The sequence below is a fragment of the Staurois parvus genome, unplaced genomic scaffold (genome assembly GCF_062004578.1).
Source record: "Staurois parvus isolate SC_StPar_1 unplaced genomic scaffold, SC_StPar_1.0 ptg000696l, whole genome shotgun sequence".
NCBI classification, from domain to species: Eukaryota; Metazoa; Chordata; class Amphibia; order Anura; family Ranidae; genus Staurois; species Staurois parvus.
In genome coordinates, this window is record NW_028318492.1 from 8,598,812 (window position 1) to 8,611,127 (window position 12,316).

At 39.5% G+C, this 12,316-nt stretch overlaps 1 protein-coding gene across 1 annotated transcript in view; it reads left to right on the top strand.

The window, feature by feature from the left end:
* DMD (dystrophin) overlaps positions 1-12,316 on the top strand; it is a 2,676,943-nt gene that overhangs the window by 803,052 nt on the left and 1,861,575 nt on the right. Inside the window, exon 24 of the mRNA XM_089653005.1 lies at positions 2,501-2,656. Within this exon, the coding sequence (XP_089509131.1) occupies positions 2,501-2,656 (156 nt within the window). The remainder of the gene's footprint in view (positions 1-2,500; positions 2,657-12,316) is intronic.

The following is a 12,316-nucleotide window of genomic DNA, read 5'->3' on the forward strand; positions in this document are numbered from 1 at the left end:
GGGAAGTGCTGAGTCCATCTGCACGGAGGTAATGAGCCCAGCTGAAGGTAGTGGGCTCATTAACACCTGTATAAAACTTCCCAGAGTGCTTAGTGAGTGGCTCCAACCTGGAACCAGATCTGTGCCTGAACTGTCTGGGGAGCTGACCTGTTATCTGTGTGCAGAGAGACCAAAGCCTGTGTGGCTAGCCTCCAAGTACTAGCAACTAGGTATAGCAGCAGGCTGTACCTAGTGGGTAGCTAGGGAAAGCTGTTGTTGCAGTAAGTAGCCAAGATGGCCAGGATTTATTTTGATGTTTCTTTTTGGTTTACCATCTTTCTGTAAATATTCTAAATAAATTGCACCTGTTTGTTTTCACCTCCATTGTTGTTGTGCTGTGCCTGTCTTTTTGTGTGGTGCACCCATCCAGGGGGTCACACACACCCGCTTCCGAGCTAACCCCGTTACAATATATATATACATATCCCCCACACCATTAGACCACTACCGCCATCCTGAACTGTTGATAGAAGGCAGGATGGATCCATGTTTTCATGTTGTTTATGCCAAATTCTGATCCTACCATCTGAATGTCACAGCTGAATCAGTTTGCCCGTTTTCCCCTGACCACTGATATCAACAAGGCATTGTCAGCCACACAACTGCCAGCCACACAACTGCCACTCACTGGATATTTTCTCTTTTTTGGACCATTTTCTGTAAACCTCAGAGATGGTTGCTCATGAAAATCCCAGTAGATCAGCAGTTTTTGAAATACTCAGACCAGCCCGTCTGGCACCAATAACTATGCCACGTTCAAAGTCACTTAAATCTCCTTTTATCTCCATCCTGATGCTTGGTTTGAACTTCAGAAAGTCATCGTCACTACATCTAGATGCCTAAATGCATTGAGTTGCTGCCATGTGATTGGCTGATTAGCAATTTGTGTTACCAAGCAATTAAACAGGTGTACCTGAAAAAGTCAGTGAGTGTGTGTGTGTATATATATATATATATATATATATATATATATATATATATATAGCTCATACAGTAGATGCATAGGATATGGGAGCCTTTTAGGACTGCAAATAATATTTTCTGAACTCAAAGTTAAAAAAATATATTCTAGTCAACTATGTATTCCTAACTCAGAAAAGTACCTTCCATTGATCTTAGCCTCCAATAAATCTCCATTTAGACTTTCCTTGCTGCTGTGATCTGACTTCTTGCTAGAAGGTGGCTATATTTGTTCTCTATGGTAGGTATGTAGCCACTCTCTCTTGCTTTCCCCAGATGGACAATGGACTATCACGTATGGGATTTGTAGTGTGCATAGAGCAGTGCATATTACCATAACTAATTTGCACTGCTTGTTTCAAACAAATGGAATTAAGAGGGGACAAATAGGTTCAGGATCTCACAGAAGATACTAAAAGGAGGCAGAAAACACAGTAAGAAATGGTTTCATAAAAATGGATTACAGGGCCATTAAGTAGTAGATGTATATAGATTATGCTTAGAGACTACTGCTGACATCTCATTAGAATTTTTAGTGGTTATTCTTGTTTGCTGGTGCCATTCCTGTGTGTTTTAAGTACAATATATGGTCAAAAGTTTAGGGACACCTGGCCAACACACCTATGCTATTTGGGCAAAAGTACATAGAAGTTATGGAGTAGAGATGTTTCCAATAAAGAACACTAATGCCCCTACATACTAAGACAGTTTATACAATTCAGTCTTGCTGCAAGTTTGAGTGCATTTTCTGTTCCTGCATGACTGTCACCCTGTGCACAAAGCCAACTCCAGTGGCCTGCAGAAAGCTGTGTCCCCACCATATTAAACACCTGTGGGATGAATTGGAAATGGATGTAGGATCTAGTTTTCACATCTAACACCAATTCCTGATAAATGCTTACAAATGCTTTTTTATGGCTAGTTGGGTACAAACTGGTGGTCCAACTCTATAATAATATATATGCTTTTGCCTTGCAATGTCCTTTAAGCCATAGAGGTTTGATGTTCATGAGTCCACAAACTTTGGTCACGTAGTGTATAATAGTCTTGCATGTCCAGATGTAATAGTCATTGTATGTCGATGTAATAGCATCTTGCGATCAAACATTAATTTAAAACAAAGCTAGTTGAGTACAAACTGGGGGTCCAACTCTATAATAATATATATGATTTTGCAATGCAATGTCCTTTAAGCCATAGAGGTTTGATGTTCATGAGTCCACAAACTTTGGTCACATAGTGTATAATAGGCTTGCATGTCCAGATGTAATAGTCATAGTATGTCAATGTAATAGCATCTTGCGATCAAACATTAATTTAAAACAAAAAGACACTCTAGTGTATTGAGATTGGATATTAGATATTTCCCCAAAGTATTTGTGTTGGGCTTTGGGTACCTCCTTGCAGTTCAGGGATACTGTAGCACCTTATGGTAGTAATTCATGAGCATATAAAAATAGAGATTTTTATTAAATGTGGTAATTTAATTTATTTTTAACAGGCATTAGTAAATGATATCCAGACAATACAGCCTAGTGTAACCAGTGTGAATGATGTTGGAGAGAATTTGATCATCAAAGCTGAACCAAATTATTTGCCCAAGTTGAAAGCTGAACTACAAAATCTCAATGACCAGTGGGATCACATATGCAAACAGGTATGTATGCTCTTTGTATTGTGGAACAGAAGTATTTATAAAGGGAATATATTATTATGTTATTAGTTTAGACTTTGTGCTTTATTTCAGACTCAATACATTTGTAGGGTGTTTTAAGCTATTTACTTTTAGACATTCAAAGAATGTTTGATCTTAAATAGACACAATGGTGCCTTCACATCGACAGCATTGTAAAATAGCACTAGTATGCTTCTCTGGAATGGATTAAAATGGTAAATCACCACAATGTTTCAGACATTTTTCTTTCTCCCTGCAGAATCAAAATAACTATTTCTTTGAATTGAGCTGTGTAGAAAGATTTGTGATAATCCATGAAGTCAGTTTTATTCAGACAGGTACTCAATCAGAAAAATATAGTGGCATGGAATTTTTTTCAGTTAATGGAGTGTGATTCATTTGCTATTGAAGGCTATGACCTGAAAACACATGACGCCTCCTTTGCATTCACTGTGTGGTGAGAGAACTTACATTATTGCTGTGGAGCCCAATAAATGCAGTTAAGAGTTCTTACACTGGCAAAGCTGTTTCTTTGCTTTTCTTTTTCCTGACAGTGCTTTAAGACAGATCAGAACAGAACACCGACACATGGTAACAGAAGGTTTCAGTATTTTATGCATTGTAATTGCACTTTTCCTGTTCAAATAATTTATTGATGTCGAAGAGTAAAGGAGTTTATAACCATACATACAGTTGGATCAGTTCAGAGTTAAGTGAAGCTGTGTCGGTGTAGAGTATAGTGTGTTAGCATGAGCAGTACAATTCTGAGAAGGTATCAGTACAAATAGGTAATGTAACATTGTAACAAGTAGACAGATAGTGATGAGATAAAGAGAAATGCATGACTTCAAGTGTGTGACCAAGGGGCCAGAAAACCAATGAGTGGGTAAAAATGCAGCATACATAAAGGCCACTTAAGAAGGTAAGAGAGGCGTGGTGGATAAATTGAACATACAATGGTTTCATGTCTTATAACGACACTTCCAGAAAGATGATAAGACAAAGGCGAAGAGCAAAAGATTGCAAAGTATGGTTGAGAGGGGGTATAGGGGAAAGGGGGGAAGGGATGCACGGAGTGCCAGCCCATGGTCAGAATTGTAAATAAGCCAAAGTACCATAAAAGATAGAATCACCTATAAAAAAGTCATGGTTACAAGAGGATGTCATCAAATTGAGGGGGGAGAAAATGGTGCACCCGGGGTTGCCACTTTTTAGTGTAATATTCAACCTTCAATATCCAGCAGGACTGCAGCTAGTTTAGCATGGATCATGGCCTTAGTGACCCTATTTTTGGTTTCCAAGATATTAAGAGAGTCAGTTTTCTAGGCTCTCGCAATAGTCTGCTTAGCTGCAGTTGTCACTTGAAGGAATAGTTTTTGCTCTACTCGTGTTAAACTAGGGGGTCACACATTTAGTAGGGCTGTGAGAAGGTCTGAGGTTAGTTCAGTAGCCATTAAGGTAGAGATAATTTTGTATATGTCAGCCCAGAAACGTTGCACTATGGGGCAGGACCACCATGTATGGAAGTGAGTCACAGCCGCTGAACATTTGGGTGAGTAAGTAGGTATGTATTTGGCTAACCTAGCAAAAACCAGGTACCAATAGGTAAGAACCTTATAATTGGTCTCCAATGCCGATATGTTTTGAACTGAGGATTTGATAGCTGCTCAAACTTCTGGCCACGCTTTTGATCTGAGGAGATCCCGAGGTCCCATTCCCAACAGGGTGTATAACTAGATGGGGGAGAGTCTGGCTTATTTGACAGGAGTTGGTAGAGTTGGAAGATAAATTAAAGAGCATGGGGGTTGAAGAAGATACATGATGTAAAGCAGAGGAGGGGGTTAGGAAAGTTGTAAAAAAATGTTTAATTTGTAGGTAGCGGAAGATTTCCAAGTTCAGTAGACTGTACCTTTCCTAAAGAGAAGGAAATGTTTGGAAGGCCAAATTAGTGGTCAGGTGGTAAAGGTGAAGGAGACCCACTGAATGCCAGACCTGAAAGGAGGAAGGGGAGGAAACAGCAGGGTAGAAAGATGGGTTTTTGAGGAAAGATTGCAATGGATTGTGGAAAGATTGTAGCATAAAGAAGGTCTTACGTTTAACCCATAGAAAGAGTAAATTGGCTGTGATTGGGTTGGAAAGGCTTTTGTGATCCGAGGGATGGAGCCATAGAAGGTTCACAAGAGTGAACAGTGAGAGAGTGTCCAGGTAGATGTTTCTATATTTCTGTTTATAGCCAATATTAAAGATAATCTTAATCCAAATTATTTAATATATTCAGTTTACTAGTCCTTATATGTAGTAACTACAATAGTTTCCTTTTTCCTTTTTTTTCATTTTCACCAGGGGATTCTACCAGTAACTATTTTTCTGCCCTAGAGTGACAACACTCAGTCACTCTAAGAAGGAGCAATATTGTCATTTTAGGACAGGACTACCACACTCCTCTCCTACATCTTTTCTCCATAACATAGGAAGGTGATCTGTAGTCCACAGAAATAGCTTGGAACAATGCGTTTGATAAGAATGAAGCATAGGCAAAGTGTACAGAATGTTTTCAGTTCATAAGATTTCTGGCAGGATTGAAAGGTTTTTATTGCACTTATAAAACAGAGATAACAAATGCTTTCAGCTGTTTATTTAACCACTTGCCCTCCAGATGATTTACCCCCCTTCCTGATCAGGCCATTTTTTGTTATTTGGCGCTCTGCTATTCTCTATCCCGCAATACTGTGTCCAAACAAAATTTATGTCCTTTTTTCCCCACAAATAGAGCTTTCTTTTGGTGATATTTGATCACTGCTGTTTTTTTTTATTTTTTGTACTATAAACAATATTTTTTTACTTTCGGTTATAAAAAATATATAGTAAACTCGAAGTTCGTCATAAATTTAGGCCAAAATGTATTTTGCTGCATGTCTTTGGTAAAAAAAAATCCCAATAAGTGTATATTATTGGTTTATGTGAAAGTGATAGCATCTACAAACTAGGGTATAGATACTAGAATTTACTCCATTTTTTGCTGTGCGACACTGTGCTGGTCTAACTGACAATTGTGCAGTCACGCAATGCTGTACATAAATTAAATGTATGTAATTTTTTCCCACAAATAGAGCTTTCTTTTGATGGTATGTGAGCAGCTCTGGGTTTTTTTTATTTTTTGAGCTATAAACAAAAAAAAGTTTGAGACAATATGATATTTTTACATTTCTGTTATAAAAAATATCCAATAAATTCAAAGTTCATCATAAATTTAGGACAAATGTATTTTGCTATATGTCTTTGGTAAAAAAAAAAATCCCAATAAGTGTATATTAATTGGTTTGTGTGAAATCTATAGAGTCTACAAACTATGATATGGACACTGAAATTTACACACCTTTTACTTTCTGACTGCCTATCACATTGCTTGAGGTACTAAAATGTCAGGACAGTACAAAGCCCCCAAATGACCCCTTTTCAGAAAGCAGATACCCTAATCTATCTGCTGAGAAGCATTCTGAGTCCATGGAAGTTTTTTTTTTCACAAGTTTTTGGAAAATGACAAAAAAAAGTTTAGTTTTTTTTTTTACACAAAGTTGTCAATTAAATGGTATATTGCCCACACATGCCATGGGTATATTTGGAATTACACCCCAAAATATATTTTGCTACTTCTCCTGAGTATGGGCATACCACATGTGTAAGACTTTTTGGCAGCCTAGCCGCATATAGGAGCTCCAAATCCAACGACCACTTTGAAAGGCTTATGGTGCGTAAATTCCTCATTTCACTTCCTCAATACCTATTACGGTTTCAGAGGCTCTGAAATTCCAGGATACCACAATACCCCCAAAAATGGCTCCTTTTGGAAAGTAATCATCCCAGACTATTTGCCGAGAGGCATGCTGAGTCAATGGAATACTTTGTTTTACCACAAGTTTTTGGAAAATGACCCAAAACATTATTTTTTTACACAATGTTGTCACTTAAATTATATGTTACTCACACATACCATGGGTATATGTGGAATTACACCCCAAAACACATTCTGCTACTTCTACTGAGTATGGGGATACCACATGTGTGAGACTTTTTGGGAGCCTTGCCACATACAGGAACCTAAAATCCAATGACCACTTTGAAAGCCTGAAGGTGCGTAACTTCCTCATTTCACTTCCTCACTACCTATCGCAGTTTCAGAAGCCCTGAAATGCCAGGATAACACAACCCCCCAAATTACCCCTTTTTGGAAATTAGACACCCCAAGGAATGTAATAGGAGGCATGATGAGCATTTGCAGATCTCATTTTTTCTCACAAGGTTTTGAAAAATAAAAAAAGAAAAGAAAAAAATATATTTTCGTTTTCTTTTTTCATTTTCCAAAATTTGTGGCAACAATCAAGATCTGCAAAATACTCAACATGCATATTATCAAATTCCTTGGGGTTAGCAGAAAAGAACAAAACATAGTTCACTCTCCTTGTGCGTTACCGTGATAGTAAGAAATTTATTATAAAAATACAAATGCATACTCACAAGTCAAAAAGGTCATAAAAACAGAGACAAGAAGTCAAAAGATGCCAGTCATGGGCAACATAGGCTAAAGTGTTAATATGTTTCGGGAGTCAAACTCCCTTCCTCAGAACAATAGATAATAGTTTTTAGATACTGACATCGGGCCAGCGCTTGAGGGGACGAAGGTGCTTTTTAAAAAAATGATACATATTTTTTTCAGAGAAATCTGGGGTTTCTTAGACTCTAGATATCTCCTCTGCCCTTAAATCATCTGATCTCATCAAGATCGGTGTGATAAGATGCTTTCCCAATTTAAGAATGGCGCTGTGTATATCCGGTGAAACCAAAGTGATGAAATGCTTGTAGCTTCCAGTTTCTTATACTATAGAGACAATTGACCCCATTCAGGTCTCCAGGCAGCTCTATATTCAGTTGGTGGAAATGCCGGTTGCATTCTCCAGTTCCCCGATGGCACGGGGCTACCTGAGAAAAAAAAGATGCTGCAGGTATTATACTGGTATAACCACTCAAAGTACAGTGATGTACCAGTACGTTGCTGGTCCTTGTTGAGCATATATGTTATGTTCATTTTTTTATGCAGCCTATGGGCTGAATGAAAAAAATAGAAGAATTGTCTGCCAGAAAAAGTGTGTGGTATGCCCCCCATTAGAATATACCGCCCTGCATCCACCCACTTCTAATGGTGGGCATAAACAAAATTTTTTTCCTTCAGCCCCTGAGCTGAATGAAAAAAAAAAGAACAGATTCCTCTATTCACATCAATTGATGTGGATGAAGAAATCTCTGCCAAATAAAAATGTTTTAAATATATGCCAAAGCATAGGGGCTGCCCACCCCAGGCCCCCATGCTTGGGCATATGTTCTTTTTTTAACTGTGGATAAAAAAAATCTCATCCAACAGCGCTGCACACACTTACATATATTCTGAGAGCAAGACCCTATTGCTGTCAAAACAAACAGATCGGTGCTGGAGCTGAATGGCATTCCTGCAAAGAAAACTGCAAGGGTTACAATAAAACAATAACAATAAAACAGTAACTCAATAAAACGACAACTATTTTTGTTTTATTTATTTATTTACTTTTTTATTTTTTACTTTTTTATTCTGTATGGTTTTTTTAAACGTTTTCTTTGCTTCTTTTTTTCTTTAATCTGTAAAGCAGATCTCTCAAAGGGTCTCTCAAAATGTGATAGCCAGTTTCCTGACTACTTAACATCTTTTGAGACCCTGTGTGTATATATGTGCCCTGGACTGTGCCATGCTGTACCCTATACTAATACTCCATTAGTGTATGGTAGGGATGGAAGCAGTCCTTGAGGCAGAGACCAGGTTGGCCAGGACAGGAGGGACAAAAAATCGGGTGTCACACCTAATTCCATGTCTGCTACAGACACATCTTTTTTGGGGTGACTTTTATATTGGGGTATCAGGAATGGCATCAGGGAAATGGCTCTCATGCAGCTGGCTCACTGCATCTGGGTTGGAGGTTTGGACCACAGTACCTTTTGGATGCAAAAGGGCCGTGATGATCTCCTCCTGGAATTTTAGGAAGGATCCACTCCTTACAGTTGCTTTGTAAAGCACAAAAGCATTGTACAGAGCCAATTGAAATAAATATACAGACACTTTTTGTAGCAACACCTGGCTTTATGGGAAACTAAGTACGGCTTAATCATCTGGTTGTTGAAGTCCACCCCTCCCATGTTAAGGTTATAGTTGTGGACACAGAAGGGCTTCTCAACAACACCAGCTGCCATGGAAATTAGGATGGTCGTGTCTGCGTGAATGGAAGACACAACAAAAACATCCCATTTGTCTTTCCACTTCACTGCAAGCAATTCATCATTTTTCAAGCAGGCTTTCTCCCCTTTTCTAAGCCATTTGGGGAAGCCCCGCAATTATATCACACGGTGCCACATGCACCAAGATTCTACAAATGTCTAAATAGTGGCACGCTTGTATAAAAATTGTCCACGTATAAGTGGTACCCCATATGGAAAAAGGGTGACACCTTTTCCCAAGTCCCAAACTATCTTGCCACTTCTCCCCATGTAGTTTGGGGGCTCCACATGACTATCTTTTCCCTCATAAATCCAAAAATTACATATATAGCCTGTTGCCCTCTCACAGGTCTTATACATTTTGACCCCATATCTGGCATGCTTACTGGGGAGAAATTGTTTGAATGCAAGGTGGCCAGAAAAACTAATGAGGGACTCATCAATGCAAATGTTTTGCTGGCGTGTATACACATCTGCAAATTTCTGGTTAAGGTGATGTACAAGGGGGCTGAATTTTGTGGAACCAGTCAAATTCAGGGTCACCCCGAGGACAACAGAATGTATTGTCATTGAAATGCATAAATGACATTGTATTCTCATCTCCATGCCTGGCCATGGTGGCAGAGAACACGGGCCTATGATGCATCGGGTCTGTGGACCAGTACAATTAATTTTTTTTAGTAATGCACATGTTGAGGGTTAGGCCCAAAAATACTTTAAATTCAGAGACTGTAATAAGTTTCCATGGAAATGTTATGGCAAGGTTTGAATTTGGGTTGGCGGTGATAAATTGTGCGTATAAATTGCTTTGATCCACAATCAATCCATACAGATCTTTCATGAAAAACAGCTCCAAAAAATCAAGGGGAGTAGTTAAATTTACTGTTTCCAACTGAATTCCGGGTTGGCCAGTGAATGGGGGAAGTACAGGTGCTGCAAAACCTGTGGGCCGCCAATCAGGATTTGCAAGCACATCCGGAAGGACACTATGAGCTCTACAGAACTGTGTTCGAATTCTTGGTGGCTGTGGGACACTACTTGTGTTAGCCACCGCAAGAGCTTGTACTGCACTTATGGGTCTCGCCATGTCACCAAGTGCTACTGCAGTGCTGGTATGAAAAAGAGCAGGTTCATCAAAAGATAGAGTAGCACTATTACTGTCACTCTGCATCATCATGCAATTGTAACACCTCAGCCACCTGGGAATGGGGTTGGGTATGCCTGACCTTATCAGGGACCTCTACTCCATCTTCTGAGCTATCTGACAGGGTGCCTCTGCTGTCTACAGGTTCGTATTCTGAGCCTGATTCTGTCAGTAAGGCTTCCGCTTTGCTCTCACCAGACAAAGTCAGAATCCTGTGGGCCTCTTCACTAGAGTACCTTTAATTGGACCACTAAATTTATAGATATCTAGTGCGACTCATGGGAAAAAGAGCACCTGGCTATCAGGGACTACTTGAGCCACTACAAAACAATTTACCTGCTAGTGCTAGCAGAGATCAGGCCTGCAGTTTTGTGTGCAATGTATTACGTGACAGTGATCTACTGATACTGCACTTGCTGGGGGAGAAGGGGGGGTTAAGTGTAGGGACTAAATGCAGGTGCTGGCAGGTACCGGGGCTGATCCTGCTAACGCTGCGCTTTTGGGGACACTATACTATTTTGAACGCTGGATAGTGCTGATCTGATCAAAGATATTGATCTGTTCAGACACTATACTAGCAATTGTGTATGTGAAAGTGTTCTTGGCAATCAAAGGGTTAAATGTAATGACTGATAGGAGCTGCAGGAATACTGTATTTTCCAAAAGCTTTACCCCAAAGTCAGGCATAAAGGCTCATTCACACATTTCTTCAATGACCAGTCTAAGGGTGTTGTTTTTTTTTGTTTTTATTTTTTGAGAACTTGGATAAGTTGAGGAAATAAGGTGGGATACTCCAAAAACAAGAACTATGTACAACCTGAGGACTTGGGTATTCTTCAGAGCATGCTATGTTAAAGTCCATGCTTGTAAGAAACAGTAGACTTTAGCTACTGAGTACCTTTTTTTTAGAAGGAGTTTTGATGGACAATGCTCTGCAGGATACCAGCCAATATTGCCTTTTAATAGACCCAGAGTTGACTCCCTTGCACCAGAGGGATTTTAGCAACACAAAGCTTCTAAGATCCTTTCAGAGGTGTCTGTACTCACAAGGCCTAAGGACAACTGGTTGCCCTCCTCTGTAATGCCAGACCAAATCTTCAGTAGATGGCCCCTCAGTCAGCTCTTAGCAGAACCCAGGTCTCAGCATTCAGGCTCTCAGGTCACTCACCTGAGGCCTATGACAGCAGATGCAACAACACTTCCTGGGAGAGCATCATGCCCCCCTCCAGGCTTGACCAATCCTATCCAGGAAAAGACCCAGAGCTCAGTGTGCTTACTGAATAAATATAGTATCCTAGCATGACATCAGAGCCTGTCTCTCTGGGGTAGGCCAGGGCTGTATCAATATTCATGCAGCCATCTGCATAGCTCCAAAACTATGATCCAGAAGCTTCTCAAGCTTTCTGGATGCAGAAAGAACTATCAGAATGGCAGCAGCTGAACACAATGAGCAGACCTAACTAGCAGAACACAGCAACATTGATCAAACTGTCAAAACACAAACTAAATCTTATCCTTATAAACCTAACACCTATCTAGGATGGTGCTACACAATTGTTACACAAGACGTATTGTATCTGAATGTTATTGAAGATGACCCTTCCTTTTCAATCTGCAGCAGATTTAATTTTTGAAAAAATTCAATGCAATATGGTCACCTGGAGACATTTTGTACACAGACGATGTATAGAATGCTCCCCAGAAATGTAATTTCCTTCTTTTGCGATTGGCTCACGGATTTTCCTTGAAGTCTGCACTAAGATACAAGCCAGATTGTTGGCATCCTCTGCAACAAAAATGTCGCTTTGAGAGACTCCCAAAGGGTTAGTCATGTCTAAAGGGATTTAGACTCTCCACTTTCCTCTTCAAAATCCTACAAGTGCATTGATAATGAAAACCACTTCCATTCATATTCACTTTGCACATGGACAGAAACACACATCTATTTCTTCAGAGTGACAAAAGGTAATAATTTACAACAAAGTTTGTTAAAATCCTTGCAATGTAGATAGATCACCCACAAGGGATTGTCTTTTTTTCCCCAACAAGAGTTGCTCTAAATAAGAGTTCTTTTTTTAGTCCTCCTTCACACAAATACATAGACATGGACAGGCATCAACAGTGGCAAAAAATCAATAGATTCTTTTGGCTGGGCTGACAGGTGGTTGTGGAAACTTTTGCTGCTCAACTTATACAAAGCA